Consider the following 27,857-nt stretch of genomic DNA (forward strand, 5'->3'; position numbering starts at 1 on the left):
GGCAAACAATTATACAAGATTTAAGCATTTCATAGAATTTTTCACAAACACTTTAAAATGTTTGATTTACACTTACGATGCTTGCTGTGATTAACGGAACATTCAGAAATTCCAATCACACAAAAATTGCAAGAAAAATAACTCATATTATTGGTTATATCATTTTGGCGATGCACATAAAATACTATGCCTTCTAAGTGAGAAGCCACTTATTTTTATAATATGAAGCAATGCACATAGATATTGTGCACAACACTAAAAGTTTGTTACGTGCATGCCATCATAAACAGAAAGGACCTGTGAAGTATATTTTACTGGTAGAGTTTTGCGATCCGGTCCTTGTATTGGGCGACAACTCTGTCCCTTCGCACTTTCATTGTTGGGGTCATCAGTCCATTTTCAATCTGCAACTGAACAAAGTGAGAATCCAAATGAATGGTAGAATAATAAAAGTGATGGTAATTTAAAGGAAAGATTACCGTAAACGGCTCATCCACAATCAAAATGGGTCCTATTTGGTACAAGCAACCTGACGTCCTGCATCAGATAAAAACCAGTTAGGCATTGTTTCTCTACTACTTTTTACATGATTGAGGGCAATTCAAAATACAATTTTATGGATTAAGATGTATCAGAATAAGTAGAGAACCCAAAATGGATGCATAATGAATAAATGAAAGCTCAAAACACAAGATTCTTATTCTGAATTCAAGTGCTAGTAATAGAAAAAATTAAATCCATAGAGCAAAGATCAAGAACTTTACCATTTCCATGTACAATTGCCTGCATATTTATGTCTTAGGCTGTTGTATTCATTGAACCATCAATTTCACATGTTCATTCAAGTTAAGTGTTCTCAAAGAAAACAAGGTGATATTTTGAACAATCGAATGTGTAAGTGATGGACTGGAAAATTCACTCATTAATTAATATAGTAAGTTTGAACTTGAATATATACAAAGTCTAGATTTGGCACCCTATATTTGAATCGGGCACTTGTTCAGTTTGCAACAAATGTGACTCAGAGCCCTCAAGCCATCTTCATTACTGATAAGATGATAAAAATTTGTGATATTGGAAAATTAAGACAATTTATCACCAAAGAAGTAGAACATTTCAAGACCAAGTTGGTTGGTGAGATGGTACTCACCGAAGTGCTAGGTCCTTATTTCAATACGAGGCATCTACCAGTAACGTCAATTACAAAATTATGATTATATTCAAATGCATGAATAACGAGCATTTGTCAGCTGCGAAATTCAATTTTGATCCATATTATGTCAACCGCTACAAAGACAAAAAATGTTAACAGGCAATTTACCTTCACATAGACAAGCTAAAATTCAATTTAGTCATCTGCCAAATTCAATTTTGATCCATATTCTGTCAACCATTACAAAGCTACAAACATATTAATGGGCAATTTACCTTCACATAGACAAGCTAAAATAAAATGCACGCAAAAGTGTCTTTGCACGCGTGTGCAGACATGATGTATTTGTCTTTCAGCATCAGGCTCAATGCAGTGGAGTATTTCATAAATCATCAGAAAAACAGCCATTTTCTAAGAAAGCACAAACAACAGAGAGTATATGCTAAGCAAAAATAAAAATATCCTTACCAAGAGCTGAGTTCATGATGTAATAGATTCATTATCTCATCTTTATTAAGTTCAGAAGGATCACTCGAGAGTGAATCTTCCTTTGCCATTGCTAGAAGCTCCTCTTTGTTTGGAACAATGAGAGCACCAAGACGACGTTGATCCTACAATAGGTACTGGAAAATTCATGTAACTCGAAAAATTGGAATAACCATACGAGGAATACAAGATATTTAAACAGAAAAAATCAACACTGAACAAGATACTGATAAAATATATTTATTTTAGCCGAAGAATCATATGGAGAACAAAGAGTCAATGGTCATTGAAGAGGCACACAAAAAAGAAAAGGAGAATATTCATAATAGATACATACATACATACACATGAAAAATTTATCAAAAATTATAATTGCAAAACATACATTGTAGAGAGTGGATCTCAGGCACTTGCAAGGAAAACCTGTTGGAGAATTATAATGCAATAAGTGCAGTCAAGAAATGCACATTAGTCATTGTTACACTGAATTGAAGATTCTAATTACTCTTCTAATTGAAGAAGCTAACATTTGAGTCAACAACACTCTCATCTCGATTATCTACAGATACCGAAATTACTCTTCTAATTGAAGATTTTTCATCTACATTTCCATACCATCTTGAATTCTTACTATTCGCTTCAATACTATATAACAGGATCACATCCAAGGTTTCACAAGCTTAAAAGATAAGCAACAATGAGATCATCTTCATATTCTCTGTTGACTAAATGAGTCAAACAAAAAAGAAAAAGAAAGAGTAGAAATATTATCAACACCAGGTGAAGCATTTAGTCAGTGAGATGTTTAGGAAAAAAATGCTTAAAAAGTTGGATTGTGTAAGGGCTGCAAACAAACCAAATTGTTTGCGAGCTACTTGGAGCTTGGCTAAAAAAAAACTCATTCATTAAGCAAACGAGTCAAACTCAAGCCTGATTTTTCAGCTTGAATAATTAATTGAGAAGAGTTTGTGCCTCGTACTATTTGGCCCGTTAAGGCTTGCGAGCCTGTTAAACGAGCCTGTTTGCAAGCTTGATTGCAAGCTAGAAATATCGTTGCGGAAAATATTTTTAAACTTTATTTTGGCTTGTATTGAATAAATTTATTGCTGTACTCATTTGATCTCGAGCTCGAGCTCAGCACACTTAACAAGCTCATTAACAAGCTGAACTTGAGCCCGGCTTGTTTCCATTATTAACGAATATTTTATGAACTGAGCTTGTATCAAGCTTGAATTGAGCACGAGCTCTTGCAGCCAAGTCCCAAGCATCACTTCAAAGCTTGGCTCAGCTCGATTGCATCCCTAAATTGTGATATCAATTGAGGATGATGTTATGTATTATCCACAGAAATTTATGCATCACATATAGACACTTAGACAACATCTTTTTAATGCTTCAAATTAATTATATCGGAAAATAAGAAATATGAGATATCCTGTTTTACCTGCCCAATGACCACAATTTGTTGAATTAAATTACTCCTCAAGGCAGCATCCTCTAGTTCTGATGGTTCAATATTTTCACCTGAATATTTTTGCAGAACATGAATTTCAACAACAGAATTAATTTAGTAATACAAAGTATATAAATTGTTTTTAATACATATTAACCAAGTCAAATCTTATGGATAATTTGGGATAAAGTTTTTACCCTCAATGTAGAGTCAAATTCCAAACTCTTATTCCAACTCATCCCAATTTATTCCATACAATCAAACATAATGTATATGATTATGAAGATCAGTCAAGAATGCATGTCTCAGATGGCATACAACAGGAAGAGGCACAAGAGAAAAATTTATATCAAGCTAGAATGTCTTGAAGTCCTGACATTAAAGGAATGATATCAATTGGAAAGACATCAAACTAAAGATATACCTGTTGTCAGAACAATTGTATCTTTTGCACGACCCTCAAGAACAAGCATCCCACCACATTCCCGGTTGCGACCAGTAAAGCTTTTTGGAGCAATCCAACCTATATCACCTGTGTTCAACCAACCCTCGCCGTCTAAGGCTTGACTTGTAGCTGATGGGTTCTAAGAAATGTAAATTACATAAAACAACATATATAAGAAATGGTTCTCAATGATTTGTTTTTCTAAATACAGAAATGATGAAAGTTTTCTCAGCAAATATAAAATTGCTTTTGGAAAATGAACTACAAGCCTAGTCGAGAAAAACATTATTAAAAAAAGTCAAGTCCTAGATTTAAGTTGGAAAAAAAAAAAAGAAGCAAAAGAGCAATTACTTATGATTGCATGGTCATAACATCCATTGGCACCTTAGCGAGCAATCCTATATTCCTATTTAGTGAGCACACTGAGCAGAAAGGTTATAGAATAACTTTATTGAATTTCACTCTTTTAGAAATTACTGTTTTTTTATCAGTTTGCATGCAGATAAGTGGAGTCTAACATTTATTTAAAACATGGGTGACCTGTGGTAGCTTCCACACCCACAGATCATGGTGTGGAAATTCAAAAGATTGAAACCCTAGAAGAAGCACAACCTGCACATGCTAGATAACATAGCCGTGGATCTTTGTCGTCATCACAAATCTAATTTAACCTTAATCTACTAAAAAGGCCAAGAAAGAGGATTTTCATGAAATCATTTGGCTACGGTAACAAGGATATGATATCTCTAAGAGCTTGGGATCATCTAAAGCTATCAAAAAGGAGAAAGAGGACGAAGATCAAAGGAGAGATTTATTGATCTACAAGAACATCATGCGTGAATGATCAAGAGTTTCTTTTTTCTAATTCCTTGATTTATTCCATATTTAGATCTATGATTGATATGAACCTTTTGGCTTATACATCTAACATGAGCGAGTAGATCTTTTGTTCTAAGGTTGGGATTAGCCTAATGTTTAAATAATTAACAATGTATTGACTTATATTTTCGTATTAATGTTTATTTCCTTTTGATTTAATTTTATGGTACTTAATGCTTGTGAATGAGAAGGACCCCTCATATTTGCATGATTTTAGACCAAAGGAAAGACTAAAAGGTGAGCTAAGGTGTTGGAAACCCTAGAATTGAACCTGAAATCCTAGATTATGATTTCTTGAGGATTACTGGATAATATAAAACTTAAAGGATCTGATTAGATTCAATTATCATGAAAATAGGAGTTGTTCTAAGTTAGAAGCATCGCTATATTCTAAAAGAAAATAGTGAGCATCGTAGGACATTCCATTTTTAAAACAATTAAACTTTAACGAGAAAGAGTCAATATGAAGTCTTTTATCTATCTTTGTGTTGTGGTGAACCTTAATCTTAGAAGCTCTTGTAACTGAATTAATTACATAAGCCATTGGTAGTCTTAACATGGGCATATCTATCCAACATCCTATACCTATGTATAGTGACAACAAGTTAGTAATTTTCATCACTAATAATCCTACATTCCATAAACACACTAAACATATCTAGGTTGACTACCATTTCATCCGTGATGCTGTGATGCGTGGTCAGATATGCACTCCATCTCCTTAAATCATTGAAACAACTAGTTGATATTTTCAAAGGTGCTTCCCAAGGCTCACATTATGAAGATTTTGTCCAAATTGGGCATGCAAGATGTATATGCTCCAACTTGAGGGGGTGTATTGTTAGAGAAATTCTTTTATATTTCTTTGACTTATTGGCGGATGGTCTCTCTGTATGGGCCATGCTTTGACTATTGTAATTAACACTCCTTTTGCTAAATTACTTTCACACATTCTTCACCAACCTTGATATTCTTTTGATCTTTTATTAGATAACAAAAACAAAACCTAAAAACATAACGTACAATAACATAAAAGAAACTAGGGCTCATCTCTCGAGGTTAATTTCCATGGTATAGAAAACAATAGAATTATGTTCCAAAATAACAAATTTTTTCATAACAGATCTCCTTCTTTGATTTATAAAATTGTACCAAGTCTTGTTTTCTCATTAAAGCAACATTGACATAGATGTAAACAAAATATCGATAACTTCAAATAACGGCTAAGCATGCATAAATGTGCAAAACAAAAATTCCACAATAAACAACCAGCAAATCAATCACTTGTTGTATGCATACAGATGAAAATGCATGAAAATGCCCAGCATATAAATCACATTAAATCATAATCTATCCATCCGAGTGTTCATACCAACAATAGATACAAATTGTTAATAAGGTCTCTTGGAAAATGACAATATTTTACCGCTGAATTATAAATACAATCCATGATAAAGGTTTCAATAATAAAATTTAAACATAAAATATGGGAAAATTTTCTTATCCACTTACATAAAAACGAGCGAAGGACATGGCATATGGTAAAATTGAAATTATAGGTAACATGTTACCTTGAAGTAACCTTTCATAACTTGTGGGCCTCTGACTTTGACAATGCCTTTCAAGCCATCTGGTAAAACTTCACCATTTTCTGCATCTATGATCTTGATTTCGGTGTGATTAAGAGGGTGCCCCACTGTACCAAGAACCTTCAAGATACAAAAGAGAATGTGAAAATAAAGAAAATGTAAAATTGAGTTGCACAAGGAAGATTGCTTCTGCCATAGCACAACTAAACAAAGGGTATTTTTTTTAAAAAAAATAAATACCCATATAAAACACCTAATTTAACTTTTAGTAGCAATCTGATTGTTTCAGTGACATGGCAGGACACTCATGTAAAGAATGTCTAAAAAATGGTGATAAGTGTCCAAATGTACAATATTTTCATTGTATTATTTTATACACTTTGCATGTATTTATATGGATCAACGTCCGTTTTAGGTTTAATTTGCTATATTTTCATCCACAAAGCGTGAAAGAGGCTATTGGGGCGGGGCTCGAGAATGCACTACAAAGTGTTTTCAAGGTGAAATGGATGAGTTTTAAATCTAACTATCGTAGCAGTCTAATGTAGTAGGTTACTATAGCATATTTGTTGTGCTACTGTTGTATCACCCGCACATAATTTTGTGCGGCTGGTATAGTAGACCGCAAGAAATGAGCTGAAAGGTGCGCATGCGCATAGGAGGCTGCACACATCATCAGGTTTCCCATATGCGTGTTTTAACACTCTGTGCAAGCTCCAAAGATCACACGGAACGAGCTGAAAGATGTGTGGGCACTTGTAAGCCCACGCGGTAGGCACATGCATTGTTAGGCTTTCCCAAATTTGACTTTTACCACACTCTGCACAAACTCCTATGCGCCCCCACGTGACCCTACACCAACGTCTGATATAAATAGTTTTTTTTTTTAGGGCTTTTTTGAGAGAGCCTTGAAAGCCATAGCCAACAACAACCCTTGGAGGAAGTTTCTCATTGTAGAAAGGAGATCTAGGCGTGATTGCAATGAAGAAAGGGTGGATCCTAAAGATCTAACATTGGGGAACAACGCATCTTTCAAGGGAGCCTTGGGAGGATTCAAAACGGCATCCTTAGGTGCCTTAAGCATTCTTCTTTCCTCACCATTATCTCATCAAGGGGGAGTTTAGAAATGATTCCCTTGTGCTTTTCCTTGCTTTATCTTGTTGATTTTATGTATATGTTGAACTAAACTCTCAAGGTCATTGGATGTCAGTGAACCTTAAAGTGAATATGTGATTGTTGGATATTTTGGTTTGGGTAATGCAATTTTGTTGTTTGAGATTCCATCTATGATTCTCATATGCCTTGAGTTACATTATGGAGAACTCCGTAATTCATGTTTGAATGGTGTATTTGAGGAAGGTCTCTTTGCACTAGGTCATACATAGATTGATAGTGCTTTAAGGAGTCGGCATAACCGAGAACTCAGGTGCTGACAAGCCTTCCGCCTTAGGGAAATCCCTATGACAAAGACCCTTAGAACATAATGCAATCATAAGAGGGTTATAAATTGATTTAAGCCAACTCTCATATAGCATTAGGAGCTAATCGCAAATGTGTTCGGGTTAGTTCATCTTAGAGATCTCACGGTCCAAACGTATCTTTGCAACACTAAACCATATTCCTAAATCACACTAATGGCACTAAGGAGATCTACATCCTGGGGCCATCATCATCTATTATCGATTTTCTCTCTAAAAATTGAGCTTTTGGTTGATGCTTCTAGTTCTTAGGATTCTTGGTTAGTGTAGGTTCAAAACACCCTTAAAGAAATTTAGGCTTAAAAATAGGTGAAGAGTGAGTAATAGTAATAGTAGTAGAAAAATTAGCACTAGGAGTTTAAGTCTATTTGAGAAGTCTATTACAAGAAATTTCAAATTTAAAACTTCTGGTGAACTCATCTTATGGGCATCTAACTTTAAATTGGGAGGCTTACAAAAAGTTAAAAATGTTCGATTGCGCAAAGCTCCAAACTGGCTTAAGTTAGATCCCATGAAAAGGTCATTTTCTTCATGATTGACTTCTAACTGCTAGCTTTTGCAAGTTAATTTTGTTCAACAAAATTTCTAGGATCTTTCAAAGTCACAAACCTAAAATATAACAAGAAACCAATAATAATTATGAAGTTTTAACCTCTTCGTTATCATTAACTAAGTTAGTCCCCCAAGAAAACATGCTTGGCGCATAAATTTGAGTGATTGAGCCAAGAAAGTTTCTAAGCATGACCAAAACAATAGTATTTATTATTAACTCTGCACATATAGGACAAAGAATTACCCAAAGTAGGTTAGGCAGGACAGTGGTCAACCATGCAAATTTGAATTTCTAGGAGGCACTATTTCTGATGCCAATAATTTCAAAATTAAATTATTATGGAAAACCAACTTCACTAGTGAGAGGCCATGTCCATGAAGATGAAAAGATTATACCATATAAGTCCTATCCAAATTGATTCCATACATTGCAAGCAGGTCGCCGAGCAGCAAGTACTGGGGAAGATTCAGTTAGACCATAGCCGTTTTGTATCCTCACCCCTATAGCCTAAAAGCGCAGACATAATTTATTATGTCATTGACAGTCTTCACAAAATAATCACAATAGTGTACTGGAACATACTAACCTCAAAAAACTTGTCCACATAATTAGGCAAACTTCCACCACCACTTATACCAGCCTGCAGGATGTCATAGAGAATTTTTAATTAATTAATTTATTTATTTTTCTAAAATCCTCATTAACATGATTTGATACGTTAAAAGAACAAACTTTTTCCATTTGGTACCTTTGATATTCCAATTGCAGAGTGAATTTTACTATAGACTAGCTTCAATGCTAGATTATGTAATGGACATAAAGTTGCTGCAACAAGTCTTGCCCACAACCAGTCAAGAAACACAAAAATGTAAGGATGGTTCGTCTGTTTCTCCAGGAGAAATTTTCCCTTCACAGGAGAAGGTCAAATAATTAATGAAAGCATAATTATCTTCAAAGAATTTTAAGTGATGCAATTAGAACCATGCTACGTCAGTGTCGCACATGGAATAATAAGATGTAATGGAATGATATAAAAACCTCATAAATCCTTTTTGCTTCCATGTATAACAAACTGACATTGATTAGCATGAGAGCTATAAATCTCCGAGCTGCAGAGCTTGAAGATATCTGCTTCTGGATTGAGCTGCAGACAAGGATTGGAATTTTATCAAGGAATTGATGAATTCTTAAAACTTTGAATTATGTATACATACATGCAAAAATGATTTTGAATAGAATGAGAGTAGACAGGAGAATTTCCTTACAAACACACACACACACACAACAACAACAACCAAAAAAAAAGGCACTGTCAAAGGTTCATACATTAAAAAGCCATCAAATGAGTAAAATTGCCTCTTTATCCATACAGAATTCCCTTAGCCTGCCTCTTACCTGCTCCTTTCTCTTTCCAAAATCCACAATATCTCTTTGTTCAGCATGCCACTAAAGCAAGAATGTTTAGCATTCAAATCTCCAGAAACTACTAATTCCCTTGGGCTGTGTTTGGCAAATGGATAAGTACTTTGAGAAAAATAAAATTGGTGTGCCATTGATAAAGATATCTAGTGCTTATCTGTCTTTATCCAGATCCAAAAAAAAAAGTCTTGTTGGGATAAAATAAGGACAGAGGGCTTTATTACAAATGCTATTTCAAAAAACATGGATAAAGGGATGGATAACTTATCCCTGTATCAAGATACCAGGTTTATCCAAAAATATTTGGCTTGACTTGGTTAACTATTCATATACCTATCCATAATTTCTAATTGTTCTTTAGCAATTCATCCATGGATAACCCTGGATAAACCTCTTTATCCAAGGTTTATCCATTTGCGAAACACACCCTTATAGTTCAAGATACCAGAACATTAGGAATGACAAGGTTAGATCTCAATGTATGCAATAAATGGCTGGTAGGAAACCACACAATTGATGACCAAGACAGAGGTTAGGGTACCACTCATTGACTTCAACTTCCTTTATTGATATGAAATGTTAAGCTAACAAATAGATTAATGCTTAATTGCATTGGCCCACGTCAAGAAGGAACATGCACACAAAATACAACAATAAGATTGCAAAATATGATAAATGGGACCATCCAAAGGTAATGGTGTCCGGTGAAATTACACCTCTTCCCAAGATGATGCATGAAAAACTTTTACAGAACAGTACCAAACCTGTAAAGAGTTTCATAAACGAGTGGAACTGAAATAAGGTACTGTGGTTGATATCGCTTCAAATCTTCCTGCACAAAGGGAAAGGAATAAAGTTAGACAGATATAAAAGATTAAAAAGGCATATGCATAATTTTTCTAGTTCATACACTTATGGAAATTCAGTAGCCAAAAAACATTTATCTAAGAAAGAGACAAACAGATGAACACACTAAATTGGTCCACATGAAAACTCTAAACCAATATCAGATCATTTTTAAGAGTCATAAGAGATACAAGATCTTTACCTTCAATTTTTTCACATTTGTGTAAACTTGCTCGATCCCATAGGTGAAAATGAAATATTCACAAGCACGCTCATATGCATGCCAAGATGGAAGCATGCTAAGAAATATATCACCAGGTTCTGCAGGCACAATCTCCCACAAGTTCCTTATCTAAAATACCATATTAGCATCTATCAGAAACGTGGAATGCAAAAAGTAAGTACCTAAACAAAGAGTCCCCCACAATAAAATAAGCATCAGGACCAAGAGTACCCTGTTCCCTTATTCCTCGTCATATTGCTCTCTTATTCATGCTTCTGAAGTAGATATACAGAAAAAGAAGCATAAATGGGCTCTCAAAATAGTGAACCATATAACAATCAGACAGACTTTCATATTTAAACTGCAGTGACAGAGCTACATATGAAAAATTTTGAATGTGTCATTGGAACACAATCATTCAACTACTATTTATAGCTAATGCAAAAGACTGGAGCAAAACATGTCATAAGGTCTAAAAGGTACAAAATACAAGACAGACTGCTGTTTATACCTGATGCAAAAGATTTCTATGAGTAAGCATGACACCTTTTGGTGTGCCACTAGTTCCACTTGTATACATAAGCGTAGCAACATCATCAGGGCTGATGGTTTCATATGTTTCGTCTTTCCCTGCAGTACCCCACTTAATTCACTCAGTTAAAATGTGGAGCATTTGACAGGCATAACTATTCAGTAAAATGTTACAGATGAAGGCATTAGTAAAACAATTCGTGGACATAAGGCATTCCTTTGATTTGTTAAATATTTTGAACAAAAAGCAGCAAAGATATTGCACATGGATAATGAATAATTCTAGCAAACTGCAGACCTCGTGAAATTGCCATCACCTTCTTAATGATTAGATACAAATAGTTAAATAATTGACATTCCAATGAAAGTGAATGAGTTGAAGGGCAAGTAGAACTTGCAAGATTTATGCCATCCCTACAATAGGAGAGTCACTATTTCATTCCCCACCCTAATCAGAGGTTGAGGGTTCAATCCGTGGCTTGTCCACTTTCCTCCAAATGAAAAGTTTGCAATATTTACAAAAAATAAAAAAATAAAACAAAAAGCAGAGGATGCAAGATGTTCCATTTTTTTTCTCCTAGTTTGTGCTGATAAGAAAGTCAAGCACTTCCAGAATTCAGCAACTTGAAGGCAGACTGAGCTCATGGTGTCCATCAACTAAAAATTATGCCAAATTCTTAAAACCAGGGTTCTAGTTTGATGCGAGATTACTAATGATTATGCCATTAGTCATTCAAGACACAATTAACTAAGTAGAATTCCCGCAAATGAAGGAATGGCCGCGATAGGTAATGCTTGAAGTTTTCCTCAGGTCATGCTTGGTCATTGCGTGTCTTATCCCTGAGATAAGATCTTAGAAGAAAATTGAGAAGACACTCTTATCAAGGTTGATTAGCAAATCAATGAAGTGAAATAGAGCAACCAGTAAGTCAGGTGAATTTGAATTTAGAAAAGATATTAGAGCAAGACAAATGCATCCAAAATTTAGCAAAATGAGTGATCTTATTCCCTTTTCTTGTTGTAAAGTAGACAAATCATATTCAGAAATATACAAAAATGTGAACTCTTGTAAAGAATTATCATTTAATAATTCACAGTCATTTCCGTGTTTATCCTAGTTCAGTTTAGAAGGATAATAATGCCTTTTGGGATTATGTTGATAACCATAATCTTTATGTTCTCTTTATGAGACTGTGGTAACCACTATTTTGTTATTTGAAGACTATTATTTAAGTTTCTAGATCCATCAATGAATTTCTGGTTTTCTTCTTCTTCAATCTATTTGGTTTACTTTGCATATATGAAACATCATCCACACAACAACCTACAATCTAAAATGTATGATGCAAATGAAAATTAAGGACTGATGTTGGAAAGAATAGACCAGACAGTGCGCTCATACAAGAAAATCAAACCACAATTTCAAAGCACATCAAGATATGCACCCTCAGTCATAATAAATTAATAATTCAGGTAAATGTAAGTTACATAACACCTGGTCTGGCAGAAAGGATATTCTTTAAAAGTTTAACTGATAATCAACAAAAAGAAAGTGTCACCTTCTACACAAGATTGGAGCAACAAATCGCGGTTTTCTTTACCCAACTTTATAATCTCCTTGTAATCAAACAATCGAATATTCTTAATGCTTCCACTATTTAGTAATGTCTTCTCACCCCATAAGAGAATAATGAATCTTTTATCCACCTCAGAAATAAAAGACTTCGCAAGACGGTTAAAAAATTCTGGACTTTCAACAACAAGAGCAACACTGTGATGACAAATACAAGGGCAAGCAATTAAAGAAGTGTGTGAGAAAGTAACGAATTAGATACCTGGTTAATCAAATTAGACAATGATATCAAATAATTTACTAAAAATCAAAATTGATTGGTCACATAAAATACATGCTCATCCAAAAATATTATTTTGATAAAATACATAATTAAGTACAATTGAAATTGCTCAACATATATGGTCAAATCAGTTGAGTGCACCAAATACATAATCAATCAAAAAATGAAGATGATACACAGAATTAATATATGGTGAACGTATGTTTACTCCAGTTAATAATCACATTGCAAATATTGTGAATCAACAACTGTAAAGATTTTCTGCATGAAAGACTTGATTAATATAAATGATTAATCATAATGATACCTAATATATCAAAAAATACATAAATTAAATATGGCAAATCATGGTTTATCATAAACCAATTTTTAGCCAACCAGTTAATCTTGTCAAAAAAATAAAATCCATCAGGTATTTGACATGATTAACAACATCAAACAAATAATTAATAAAAAAAAAACACTAATATGCTATAATATAATCAATCAAATTCAATACCAAGTGCTATTCTCCTAAGTCAAATGATGACTACTAAACGGTGCCAGAACAAAGAGTTCAATAGATAGACCAAATGAATAAAACGAGAACTAAATAGAGCTATTAAGGTCCACATAAAGCCACTATCACCATGGATATGCTGAGTTGAAAATAAGTAAGGTCCAATTCTGTCAAACTCAAATAGGTTCTCACATTATTTTCAGGCAGCAACCCAAGGCTCCCAATCTTGATATTTTCTCCAAAAAACATTTGCACTTTATTTGGCGCATTTCAAAGTTCCATTGTGCAATTGCAGCGTACAGCTTGTATCATATAACATTTTCCATAAGCTGCATGGTTTATGGATCCTTCATAAATGATGCAGTCAGCAATCTAGGTATTTACAGCTTGATGTGCTCCTTGCTGCCAATGTGATAGTCTAGCAACCACCTTAGGAAGAGTAACAATTGTTAATGCAAACCAAACACATTATATGGGCCAAATTCAACCAAAAAGCTTAAGTTGATAGGATGAGGCACCCAAAATAAATCCATAATTTCTAAATTAACTGATGTGGGATAATTAGATACTCTAGCACGCTCTTTTGATACATGCTAGTTTATTTTAACTAGGCACGTTGTACACAAACCAAACAAATCAAGCCCTAACATAATGTTAGATGCAAACCAAACATACTATCTGGCCTAATTAACCTAAATTCTAAAAGCTTAAGCCAATATAATGAGAAACCCAGGTTTATACATTCAAATTCACATTTTTCAAATTAACCAATGTTACTCTGACATTATTAAATGTGCAAAAGATCTAAAACTAAAGAAGCAATGAAAACCTCATTACTTATTGAACATTTTATTAATATACACCCCAAATTGCAAATAACTCAAGTTAATAGATAGAGCACTTCAATATTATTACTTATTGAACATTTTATTAATATACACCCCAAATTGCAAATAACTCAAGTTAATAGATAGAGCACTTCAATATTATAGTAGTCAACACACTGATTGCAGTAAAAGGACATTTGTCAAAAATTTCAGTACAGAACAGTGCAAGTCTTAAATTATAGACAGTGAATGTTAAAAAGCAAGAGTGATAAATAAAAGTTGAAATGGGCAGAAAACTAACATGATGGAAGAGCTTAATTTCCTTGCCTTTCAGAATGTTTGTATATTTGAAGCAATTCTTCATCAGATGACCTCATACCACGTACAACATTAATTGCACCCATAGCCATGATCCCTACAACATCAAAACTTATATAGCAATTAACAACGAAAACTCAAACACAATGACTTTCAACCAAGCATGAAGAACTGGTACTAAAATCAAGTACAAGCATGAAGATTTACCAATTAGACCAACCACTCTCTTATGTTAGATATCAATTACAGTACTGTGCGTGTATATATGCATACACACACACGCACGCACGCACACACATATATATACACACACGTAAATACATAGATATATGCATACTCAATTAGAGACTAACTGTTATAGTAGTCAGCTAGGTTTCATCCAGCAGGCTTCATGCAAATAGAAAAATTAGAGAAATTATCCCGATGTTAAAACCAAAACAAAAATAAGAACATAATCTATATATATATATATATATATTAGTTATTGTGCTATTATGCACCATAATATAATATGTATTTGAAGTTTTGATATAAGGTTAAAGGAGATGTAATTAGATAATATCTCATTATCCCAGAAGAATGCAGGGTAAACCAAGCTGTGTGCACTTGTAATCTACATTTTGATTATTAAATCAGTCCATTTTTATTTGATAATAACATATCAAATCCAAATGTCAATCTTCGCAATGACCTACAAATGAATGAGCACATCAAGAAAGCAATGCTCAAATGGGGAACCTGTACCTATAAAGTTTTCCACAGGGGAGATATACACAAGGTTGGTTGACTCAAGACTTGCATTGGCCGACCTTGAAATTTTGGCTCACCTAAGTCCATTTTTAACTTCTTTATCAAATAATATTTTATAAAACACTTCCAAACACTCATTTAGATGGTTTAATAATATTTCTTTGCAAGGATTTATTCTTGCCATGAAGTTTTATTCCAAGCAATTAATACTCGTTTAGAGATTCCAACCAATATATTACTGGCCTCATGTGATGACTAATTTTCTAATAGGAAAAATGTGCTGAGGTAAATTGATGGATCCTTAGTTATGCTTATTCTTGATATGAAACATGATACTTCTATAGAAACATTATCTTATCTGAATAACGCTTACAAGAGTGGTGTATCACCAATGCAAAAATCATCACATAAATCAACAATATTGTTTCCCAGGATACTAGTTTCAATTATCTAAATTTTTTACTGCCAAAGTTGCGTGGGATTTTCTAACAAATTTTTACATGCATGATAGTTATGCCAAAGAATATCAATACAAGGACAAATATGCGCGGTCCACTGAGATGACTCTTCTATTCAAGATTTTTGTACCAAATTAAGTATATTGGGGGATCCATTAGCACTTATGGCTCTTATTGACTTGCGAGCAAAGAGATAAACAACATTTGACTAAATTGGTGATGACATTAATAAAAGATTATGTGTCTGTTAGGAGTTCTCTCTTACATCGCACGCCCTTGCCTACCCTTTATGCAACTATGAGTGAAGTAATTGCAGAAAATACTCATGTTGACTCAATGATTCCCATCTACTTGTAGAGAATGGCTAATTTGCAGATTTTCAGGGATGTTGGAACAACCCTTGAAACATGGCTGATTTCCAGGATAGACATGCAGCCTGTCCCTGAAATCCTGGCTGATTTTCAGCTGGAATTGATTTTTTAATAACTGAAAATTTATTCTTTCTAGAGGGTTGAAAGCCTATAAGAGTGGGTGTATTTCTTTCATTTGAAGATAGAAAATAAAACTCAGGACTTCCACATGGTATTAGAGCTTTAAAATTCTCTCTTGGTCTTGATTGCCATTTTTTTCTTGGTCTTCATTGCCATCTTTTCAACCTTCATTGTCATCTTTGTTTATCCTACTTTGGCCTTCATTGCCATCTTTTCCTACTTTGGCTCTCATTGTTATTCTTTCCAGCCTTTCATATCTAAATATTGTCAATGTCAGAAGTTTCAAGAAACTCAATAATTTCCAACCAGCTCCTTCAATGGAGCCTCACAACTCTACGGTGAGCTACACAACCTGAATACTACCTATCGCTGGATGGTAGGAACTATTTACAATGGTCACAATTGGTGAAGACTTTCTTAAAGGGCGTGGGAAAGATTAGTCACTTGACTTTGGAGATTCCCCAAAAGAAAATGACCCAAAGTTTCGGGGCTTGGGATGAAGAAGACTCCATGATCATGTCTTGGTTATGGAACTCTATGCAGCCATCAATTAGCAAAAACTTCATGTTCCTTCCAATAGCCCATGATATATAGAATCGGCTCGGGAAGACTTACTCAAAGATGAAAGATGCTGACGAGTACTTTATGAAATTAAAACTAAGATCACCAACACCAAGCGGGGGAACAACATCGATGTGAGTACTATAATCTAATGAATGGTATATGGCTGGAATTAGATCATTATCAAAACCTGACAATGAAATGTAATGATGACACACAAACTCAGTTGAAGCTATTAGAAGAAGAAAGAATTTTTCCGAGTTTTTGGCGGGATTGAACATTGAATTTGATCAAGTTAGTGTTGCGACTTGGTAAAGAGGAGACACCTAGTCTTGAAGAGGTTTATTCTGCTATCAAGGTTGAAGAAAATCGAAGGACTGTTATGTTGGAAACTCAACCTGCTATTGGTTCTGCAATGATTTCAACCAAACCCAATCATAGTCGAGGACATACTCCAAGGCAGACTGAAGGAAAACTTGAAGTTCATAAATCATCCAACAGGGATGGACTTTGGTGCACCTCTTTCGCAAGAAGGCACGTCACACTAAAGACACATGTTTCAAATTGCACGGAAAAGAGCAAGTGTTCAATAAAATCAAACATCAACGAACTCAGGCTCTTTGTGCAGTTCAAGAAGATAGACAGAAATCAACTAATGAAGGACAAGTTAGCATAGTCGGGGTTCAATCAAGAAGAGATTGACAAACTAAAAAGGCTTCCTCGACACCTTACCCTCGGTGTGTGTGTTCGATGGCACAATCGGTGAACATCTCTTTTCTAATAATCCTGCTGGGAATGCAGAGTGCCTTCTAATACTTGGGCGGTAGATTCGAGAGGCAGGCGATCACATGACAAACAACAAAAGTTGCCTAGATTCTTATGAAGCCACTCTTGGGGCCAAACAAATAAGTGTTGCCGATGGTAAACTTATTAATGTCACAGGCAGAGGAAAAACTACCTTAACTCCTTCATTATCTCTTGAAAACATCTTATGTGTGCCTAAAATTTCCAAAAACCTCATCTCAATTCATAAAATAACCAAGTCCTTAAACTGTCTTGCTATTTTTGACTCTTCTCATTGTGTTTTCCAAGACCAGGGACTCGGGGAAGATGATTGGATATGCTAAGGAGAAGAATGGGCTCTATTATCTTGAAGGAGCTAGTGGTTCTAAGGAAATGGATACCAAGTTCTCATTAAGCGTTCCATATCTTCTTCAACCCAAGAATCCCCACTTATTTCTCGAGTTTGGCTTGAACATCGCAGGCTAGGCCCATCCTCCTTTTCCTCTATTAAAAACATTACTTCCTTCATTATTTCATCATGTTAATGTCTCATCTCTTAGGTGTGATACACGTGAGTTGGCCAAGCATCACAGGGTTTCTTTTCCAATAAATAAAACACCATATTCTGAACCATTTTCCTTGATTCATACTGATGTTTGGGGCCCTTCTAAAGTTCCTAGCTTTAATGGAGCTCGTTGGTTTGTTTCTTTCATCGATGACTGCACCATGGTCACTTGGTTGTATCTCATGAAAAATAAATCTGAAGTGAGTTCTATATTTCCATTGTTTCACAAAATGATCTTAAATCAGTTTGGAGTCTCTATCAAACGATTAAGAACCGATAATGGCACAGAATATTTTAACCACAATCTTACTTCCTTCTTTGCCAATATGGGTATCCTTCATGAATCATCTTGTGTTGACACACCCCAACAAAATGTGGTAGCTGAGAGAAAGAACCGTCATCTCTTAGAAGTGACCCGTTCTTTGCTTTTCCAAATGCAAATTCCAAAATTCTTATGGGGAGAAGCAACTCTTACAGCTACCTATCTTATCAATAGATTGCCATCTCGGGTTCTTGGGGGAAAAACACCAATTCAGACCTTGGTAAATCTCTTTCCTGCTTATACCTCTGCAAACTATCTTCCTCCTAAAATTTTTGGATGTGTTGCTTTTGTTCACATTCACAAACACCTTCGCAGCAAACTTGATCCTAGAGCACTTAAATGTGTATTCATTGGCTATTCAAATTCTCAAAAAGGATACAAGTGCTACCATCCTCCTTCTCGTAAAATTTATACATCCATGGATGTTACATTTCATGAATCCACTCCGTATTTTCTTTCTCAGCAGACTCATCGACAGGGGGAGAATCTCTTGGCTGATGAATCTGCTGAATCTACTGATCTTTCCCGACCTGAAAATGAATCAGCTGAATTTGTTGATTTTTCCTTACCTACTTTTCCAAATTTCATACCAGAATCTGCCCCAAAAATAAATTCTGACCAGCAAACTACTTCTGTAAAGCAATCAGACCAACATATTTCTAATGATGAACCTGAGATAGAAAAAAGAAAGTCTCCTATGCTGGTTTACTCTAGGAGAAATAGGCCCATTCAGACCCCACAGCAGACTCAATCATTAGAACCAGGACCGGTTCTAGAAATGGTAAGCCCTTCTAAACCAGAAATTGAAAATCATGATGCAAGTGCTATTCCTTCATATTTGCATCTTCCAATTGCTCTAAGGAAAGGCACACGACAGTGTACACAACATCCTATTTCAAATTTCATCTCATACCATCATATCTCTCCCTAACATCAAAGCTTCCTCACCTCCTTGAATTCTATTATGATTCCAAGATCTGTAGATGATGCATTGAAAGACAAAAATTGGGCACTTGCTATGAAAAAGGAGATGCAAGCTCTTGAAAAGAACAAGACATGGGAAATTGTTACTAAACCAGAAAATGCAACTCCAGTTGGTTGCAAATGGGTGTTCACTGTCAAATATAGAGCTGATGGAACACTTGAACGTTACAAAGCAAGGTTAGTGGCCAAGGGATACACACAAAAATATGGCATTGACTACTTGGAAACTTATGCTCCCGTTGCCAAAATGAATTCTGTTCGAGTTCTTTTATCTTTAGCTGCACATTTTGGTTGGGCTTTACATCAATTTGATGTGAAAAATGCCTTTTTACATGGGGATTTAGAAGAAGAAGAATTCATGGAGCTACCACCAGGATTTAGTCAAGGATTTGGCATTGACAAGGTCTGCAGATTAAGGAAGGCATTGTATGGCCTGAAACAGTCTCCAAGGGCTTGGTTTGAAAGGTTTACAAAAGCAATGAAGCAGATGGATTATCACCAAAGCAGAGGTGATCATACCTTGTTTTATAAACACTCAAGTGAAGGAAAAGTAATAGCATTGCTTGTTTATGTCGATGACATAATAGTAACAGGAAATGATACTCTTGAGATAGATAAATTGAAAGAAAGATTGGCAAGTGAGTTTGAAATAAAAAATCTTGGTAAGCTGAGGTATTTCCTCGGGATTGAGGTAGCTTATTCAAAGGAAGGTATATTCTTGTCTCAACGAAAGTATATTCTAGACCTTTTGAATGAAACAAGAACGCTTGGTAGCAGGGCTGCTAATACACCTATAGAACAAAAATACAGATTGGGAGAGAAACACAGTGAAAGTTCAGCTGATAAAGGGAGATATCAGAGATTAGTGGGCAAGTTAATTTATTTGTCCCATACAAGGCCAGACATAGCCTTTGTTGTTAGTGTTGTTAGCCAGTTCATGCATAACCCGGGTAAAGAGCATATCGCAAGTCATACGAAAGAATGCACGCACTACTTGAAAGCTACACCGGAAAAGGTATCCTTTTTCAGAGCAAATAAAGAGTCTGAATCTCGAGGGCTTATACTTGATGCAGATTATCGCGAGTTCTATAAGCGATGCAAGGTCAACTTCTGGTTATTGCATTTTCCTAGGTGGCAATCTGATAACTTGGAGAAGCGAAAAGCAAGCAGTGGTGGCACGTTCAAGTGCAGAGGCGAATTTAGAGCTATGGCCCTTGGAATTTCGCGAGTTATTATGGTTGAAAATAATTTTTGGATGACTTAAGAATCCAAAGAAATGAGAATATGATACTATTTTTGTGATAACAAATCTGCAATTTGCATGGCTCACAACCCACATACTGAGCATGACAAGACTAAGCATGTGGAGATTGATAGACATTTTATCAAAGAGAAGTTAGAAGCTGGTATACTCAGTACACAATTTGTTCCATCAGAACAACAAGTGGCAGATGTTTTAACTAAAGGGCTTTCTTGTCGAAGATTTGAAGAGTTAACTAACAAGCTGGGAATGAAAGACATCCATTCACCAGCTTGAGGGGGAGTGTAGAGAATGGCTAATTTGCAGATTTTCAGGGATGTTGGAACAACCCTTGAAACATGGCTGATTTCCAGGATAGACATGCAGCCTGTCCCTGAAATCCTGGCTGATTTTCAGCTGGAATTGATTTTTTAATAACTGAAAATTTATTCTTTCTAGAGGGTTGAAAGCCTATAAGAGTGGGTGTATTTCTTTCATTTGAAGATAGAAAATAAAACTCAGGACTTCCACACTACTAAATCTCAAAATTCTCCTATTGTTGTTACTAACATAGGCTACATCAACTCACAGCAAAACTTATGTCTAAAAACAATTTAGATAAATGCAGTTGTTACCATGAGAAAGAGCTTTGGAAGAACTCTTGTCCACAACTTATAGGGATGATAGTACTCAAGGTTGTGATTGAGCACAAGGACGTGGATACATTCCATATCAGTCTTACTAGTCTTACTGATGATCTATTTTTGGGCAACCACAATTACGCAATGGATGTGGCTAAGAATTTTTGGCTAATGTCTTGTCTTATATATTTGCTAATCAACAAGTATCTTCTTCACCTATTGGGGTATCTAAACAAGAAGTCCAAACATTTTTGTCAAATCAACTTCAACAATTTTGTTTGTCTAAAGGTTTGCAATCTTCCCACTCTGCACAAACAGCTAGCTCAAGTAATCTTTCTATCACTTTGTTGATTGATTCTAGAGTTACCAATCATATGGCTCCCTTAGATATACTTTGGTCCACTTGTTCCTCCTCTATTAATAAGCCTAGACTAATTTATATAGTTGATGGCTCTATTATGCTCCTTCAAGGGATTGGCAGTCTTAATTTTATCTCATCTCTTGATCATATTTTGAATGTTCCCAAACTCACCGCTAATTTATTATCTATTAGTTAATCAGCTGATTTAGGGTATCATATGACCTCCCCTACTACTTTTTGTGTTGTGCAGAATCCACAAAAGATCTGAAGTTAGGACAGTCCGTAGAGTTTCTTACTTGTATGAGTTGAATCTTTTTCACCTCCCACAGTTAGTTGTTGCTTCTAAAACATTTTCATCTTTTTATTTTCGTTTTTAGTTAAAACTCTCGGTCTACATTGTTTTATGTATGTCATTCTCAATTAGAACATTTTCTAAATCTAGGTCGGAACATTATAAAAAGTAAATTTTCGCGATATTTTCAAATTGTCATGGGTGTAAATTATCCAAACTCTATGCTTTACCTTTTTAAAATAATTAAATTATTTCTTCATCCGCTTTTGATTTAGTTTACTCAGATATTTGGGGATTTGCACCTATGCATGCCAAAGCACATTATTATGTGTCATTTATTGATGATTATAAACATTATATGTGGATTTACTTCATGCATAAGCAATCTAAATTGTACAGCATCTATGTCACTTTTGTTCCATGGTATGCACCCACCTTAGAAATCCGATTAGATATTTTTGTTTTGATTCTAAAGAAGAATATCTATCTAACCTATTTACTCAGTTTTTGGGCTTTGGAAGAACAATTCATCAAACTTCTTATCCTTACACTCCTGAATAAAATAAAACTGTAAAATGTAAGCATCATCATATTATGAAAACTGTCAGATCATTGCTACTTTCTACCAATGTTCTATTTGTGTTATGGGGTGAAGTTACCTTAAACGCCATGTATGTTATTAACCGTATTTCTTCTACACTCACTTTTGGTCTTTCTCCTATTCATACATTGTATGGTTTTCCACCAAATTATTCTTCTTTATATATTTTTGGATGAACTTTCTTTGTTTTATTATCTATTCATGAACGCACAAAGTTATTTGCTAAATCACATATATTTATGTTTCTAGGTTATGACATTGTTTAAAAAAAAATTTGATGTTTTGATCCAACTGCTAATTGATTAAATGTTCTCAGCATGTAGTCTTTTTAGAAGCTATTCTTTTGTACTTATCAAGTAATACTTTGTCTTGTTATAAGTCTCATAGTCTAATTTTAATCAATCTATTCTCTAATGATACAACGCTTGCTACTACTCCTCGTTCATCACTTCCCATTACACGAGTTTATTCTTATCATCTGAAGATAGCAACACGAGGTACTAAAGATGATGCATTTTCATTTAGCCAAGGCGATTCTATTCGTGTGTGATTTCCATCTCTATTTGTTGATCCTATTCTACCTATCTCTCATCCAATTTGTGTTCAACCACCTTATACTCGCCAGCTTCTTGACAAGTATATATCATTAACTCATTTGTCTTCTATTTATTCCTCTGACAATTGTTTGTATCATCCATGCATTCTTTTGTTAAACCTTCATCCTTTAGAGAAGCCTTTTTGTCATCCCAATTGGCAAAAAACTATGCAAGAAGAACATCTGTTGTAGTCAACTTTTGAAGTATATTTTTATGTATTAGACCTAAACTTTTGTCATCTCATCATGCATTCTTCTTAACTTTTGTATGTAATTATTCTCCTTAGCCTTCTTTGTATCTAGGGAGATAGTGCTAGAGTAAATGAGGCCAAGGAAAAGGATTGGAGCTATTTAGCAACTGAGGAAGCAAGAAAAGGCCAGGCCTAGCAAGGAACATGACCCACCTGTGTAGCAAGGTGGCTGTGGAACATAAAGGCAATCGAATCCAAGCTGGACATAAAAAGGAGAGCTGAAAAGAAGTGAAAAAGGGGGAAAGAAACCAGAAAAAAGGGGATCTAAAAAGAGGCTTTGAAGGGAAGAAGGAGTTTTCTTTTTGTTCCTAATCTTTTTATTCTTGATGAAAATGATGGGATTTAATTTTGTAGTTTGTAATTTTGTTATGGAGGGATATAACTCTTAGTCTAGGATTGGGGTTAGCCCAAGGTTGTAGAGAAATACTTATGCTTTGAAATACTCTTTTTCTTCTAATGATATCATGCTTTGATTTGGTTCTAAAACTCTTAATACTTGTGGATGTGAAAGCATTTACTTGTTTAATCTTAGAGATTCAGGTTTGTTGAAAGGTGGACATTGAGTCTTGGACTCTTTGAGACCTTAGGTTGGATTTCTTGAGGCTTGATAAATTGTTTTGTAATTAAAGGCTAATTTAAGCTAACCACCATGAAAATAGGGGTTAGTTTTGATTAACCTTCTTGTTGTACCTTGAAAGAGGGTAGCAAGTATTTCTTTTTTGACAATTGCCTTCAAAGTAATTCCTTAGATTGAGGAGAGATTCAAAGCATGCATTCCACTACACCTTGAGGTGGAACCCATCCTAAGAATTGATATTTCTGAGATTTCCCTTCTAGTTAATTCTCTTTTATTTCTATAAAATTTTGCAGATTTCTTTTACTTCAAGTTCATATTTCTCCACTCTCTCACTCATTTTATTTTGCCTAGCTAACCTTAATTGCATTTAATTGGTGGTCAATACCTTTGTCTCCGTGGGATTGATATCTTAACTACTACTTGGCAAAACCGTACGCTTGCGGTGACGCAACAACATCATCCATACATTCTTTGTTGAACCTTCATCCTTTGTAGAAGCATCTTCACATCCTAATTGGCAAAAAGTTACACAAGAAGAATTTGATGCTCACATAAAACCCACACATAGGATCTTGTGTCCTTGCCCCTAAGGAAATTGGTTGCAACTGGATATATAAAATTAAGACAAAGGCAGATGGATCTCTTAAACGCTATAAAGCTCATATTATGGCAAAGGATTTTTCTTAGTAGTATTGACTTTAAGGAGACTTTTACTCTGATGGCAAAACATTTTAATACATATGTTGATAGTTGTCGCTTCTTCCAATTGGTAGCCACTTTTTCAAATGGACTAAAAAAGGTGTTCTTAAATGGGAATCTACATGAAAAGGTGCACATGCATCCTCTCCTAGGCTTGCCCCATAATAAGGGACAAGTATGTCATTTTCGGAGAGCACTTTATAGTCTCAAACAAGCATCTCATGCTTGATTCTTGATTTAGAAGCATACTTGAGTTCTTAATTCTTTTCCGAGCAAATGAAAGGTACATGGGTTCCTGATGAGTTAGTGTCTTTCTTTGTGCACTGGTGGGAAGACGGGCCGGCTATGATTCTTTAATTCTTGGGCGCCATAAGTGCTTGTCAAGTGGGGATCTTGCAAACAATCGTTATAAGTTTTGATTCTTTAAAGGTGCATGGGTTACCGATTTATATTATTTCTACTTGAGCACTTATATCAATGAGAAATATCATGACTATAGGAGACAAATGAAAACCTCAATCAAAGGACAATACACAGAATAACATGGAGCAAAATTCAAATAATTAACTGACTAAATTTATAATCAACAGATTAGCCCTGCGCATAGTACCTTGATCTGCAACTAGCCACCTGCTGGAGTTATCAGCAAATAATGCCAGCTTCTCATCTGGGACAACTCCAATAACCCTTAAGCCTTCAGCAAAGTCTAAAATTTCCTGCTCAAGCTACCATTACAAAAAGAAAGATCAAGGCCATATCTTTAGATTTATTACATTAAAAGCGCAAGACAGCACGCAATTTCTTCATCAGATATTAAAAACCTTATTGATGAAAGATCCATGGAGTTAACTACAAGGCGAAATAATCCCAAACATTGAGTTTAGTCAGCCTCAGATATTAATTCCAGTAACAAAGATAGGACCATCGAAAATTGATGGTTCAAGAGATGCCGACAGGAAAAAAAAAAATAATAATTGGTAATGACAACTCTAATATACATTTAACATAATTAGCAGCATACTTAAAATGGAATGGAGATCGGTTGACAAGAAACTGAAATAGCCACCAATTATGAGGCAAAAAACTATGAATCTAACCCTCAATTAAGATCATCTACTTGAAAAATATTAAGACTTAAGCTAGTAGTGGAAGCAGGCAAAATGCAGAATATAATTAGACTAGAAGCATAGCCAACAAGATTATGGTATACAATTTCTTTGTGAAGAGCACATTGATAACGAAATATTACACTACGATCAATTCTTTTATGCATTGCACACAACATAAGAGAAATAGTACACACAACTTTCTAGATAAAACTGTATATCAAGATCACGAGTATAATGATACACAATTTTGACTTTTCAAAAATATTTCATTCCTCCAATAACCAAAAATGCATAAAGAATATTTGCTTAAAAACCAAGAAAATAAAAAGAAGAGGATCAACGGAATAGATTTCAATGAGATGGCTTTATGAGGGATGCAAACGGGTACCTGCCTGTAGGTCATCTCTGATGTTGGCTCATGATAAGGGTCCACAAGGGCAACCCTATCACCATATTTGTCCGCAGATGACTTCCAAATATCTGGAACTACTTTCCAATCATTTGTGGCCAAATTAGTGGTGCTCTTCAATGTTACACCCTCTAGAAAGGGTGAGCACCTTCTAATAACCCGCCGTTCTACCTGCCAACCAAACATGAGAAATGGCCACATAAAGCATTTTAAAGTTCAGTCGATTCACATAGATTGATACAGCTAATTAAACCACACAAGAATGTATAACAACTGTTTCTGAGAATTTAGTCTCCAAATTCAACAGCAACAAGCATCCTCAGAAATAGTAACTTCATTTAAATCACCATCATTCATGTCTTTATAAATGAAATCATGAAATAAACTAATATACAGAATAAAAAGATCATCAAATTAATAAAAGTAAATCTATAAATTTCCCTTTTTAATCAAATGAGATTTTCTATGAATTTTCAAGTCTTTTTTAGTCTAAAACTGTGCAGTTACAAATATCATTGCACAACCTCCTTGGATAAACCAACTGTGGCACATTCTTCAAGCTGTAGGTTGTATTTGAGAAACCAAAAAACATAATCCGATCCAAACCTCCAACATTTTAGAAGTAGTGAAAAAGCAATTACAGCAAATTTGAATACAGTGATTCAACAATTAGGGTAAAGAAATTCATCAAGAAACACAAGAAACTAAATTTCTAGAACCCAAGATTCTCAAGAAACAAACAAACAAACCTCTGAGTTGCAGACAATACTCGATCGCCGCCGCCGCCGTGACCGTAGGGAATTGCTAGCTGCCAAGAAGCTCCTCCTCCGATCAATCAAGCAGAGACTAGTGGCGGAAAGAACACAGATCGCCATTTGAGCTCTCAAAGGGTGAAGCGAGGTGAGATTAGAGGAAGACAGTGGAACAAATGAGCAACAAGAAGAAGAAGAAGAAGAAGACGGTCGGGGGCGATGACTTCAATGCGCGCATAGACTTGACCGAAAGTGAAGAAAGGCGCAATTAGAGTTTCCATTTGTTTAAAATATCCATTTGCCAATTCTTTGTTTTTTTATATCCAATTTTGTAATATATATATATTATATTATATATTTTACAAGATATGTTTTGAAAACAACATCCTTGTTTATATATATATATATATATATATTTTATATTTTTAAATTTTTTTAAAAAATATTTAATATTTTCAAAACATTGGTTCTCTAATTTTTAACGTAGTACATTAGAGACTTTTTAATCATTTTTTTTCCTATCAACTCACCATAAATTCTTGGTGAGCAAATACCAGAAATCATTAGTGGGCAGTCCTTTGTACTGTCGGTCACTAATGAATATTTGGGCTCAGCGTGGTGGCCATGTGAGTAAAGGTTATGAGAAATTATGAGAGAGTGAGAGATGGTGAGTTAAAAAAAGGGTAAATTTTTTATTAGGTAATTAAACTTTGACTCATTTTTATTTTAATTACTAAACTTTAACTTACATCAATTTAATCATTCAACTTTAATTTGATTTCATAATGCAATAAATTAAAATTTTCAACTTTTAATTGATTATATGACTGTCTGAAATACGAGTTAATTTTCCCCATGACA

At 34.8% G+C, this 27,857-nt stretch overlaps 1 protein-coding gene across 3 annotated transcripts; it reads right to left on the bottom strand.

Annotated features, from left to right (window-relative positions):
• Positions 1–126: 126 nt before the first annotated feature.
• Positions 127–27,264, bottom strand: LOC120258973 (probable acyl-activating enzyme 16, chloroplastic). 3 transcript variants are annotated; one of them, XM_039266476.1, is made up of 18 exons: positions 26,994–27,264; positions 26,224–26,415; positions 25,337–25,451; positions 14,565–14,652; positions 12,615–12,826; positions 11,036–11,154; positions 10,504–10,653; positions 10,220–10,287; positions 9,075–9,180; positions 8,785–8,943; positions 8,623–8,676; positions 8,463–8,543; positions 5,988–6,125; positions 3,517–3,676; positions 3,084–3,163; positions 1,622–1,764; positions 480–537; positions 127–404 (listed from the first exon to the last, which is right to left on the bottom strand). In XM_039266476.1, the coding sequence occupies exons 1-18, from the start codon at positions 27,117–27,119 to the stop codon at positions 312–314; spliced, it is 2,142 nt and encodes a 713-aa protein (XP_039122410.1). In that variant the 5' UTR covers positions 27,120–27,264; the 3' UTR covers positions 127–311. The 3 variants fall into 3 exon arrangements, with proteins under 3 accessions (XP_039122410.1, XP_039122411.1, XP_039122412.1); XM_039266477.1 differs by lacking the exon at positions 10,504–10,653; XM_039266478.1 differs by lacking the exons at positions 127–404; positions 480–537 and adding an exon at positions 2,025–2,062 and having other exon boundaries at positions 1,662–1,764.
• Positions 27,265–27,857: the final 593 nt, after the last annotated feature.

The sequence above is a fragment of the Dioscorea cayenensis genome, chromosome 4 (assembly GCF_009730915.1).
Source record: "Dioscorea cayenensis subsp. rotundata cultivar TDr96_F1 chromosome 4, TDr96_F1_v2_PseudoChromosome.rev07_lg8_w22 25.fasta, whole genome shotgun sequence".
Classification (NCBI taxonomy): domain Eukaryota; kingdom Viridiplantae; phylum Streptophyta; class Magnoliopsida; order Dioscoreales; family Dioscoreaceae; genus Dioscorea; species Dioscorea cayenensis.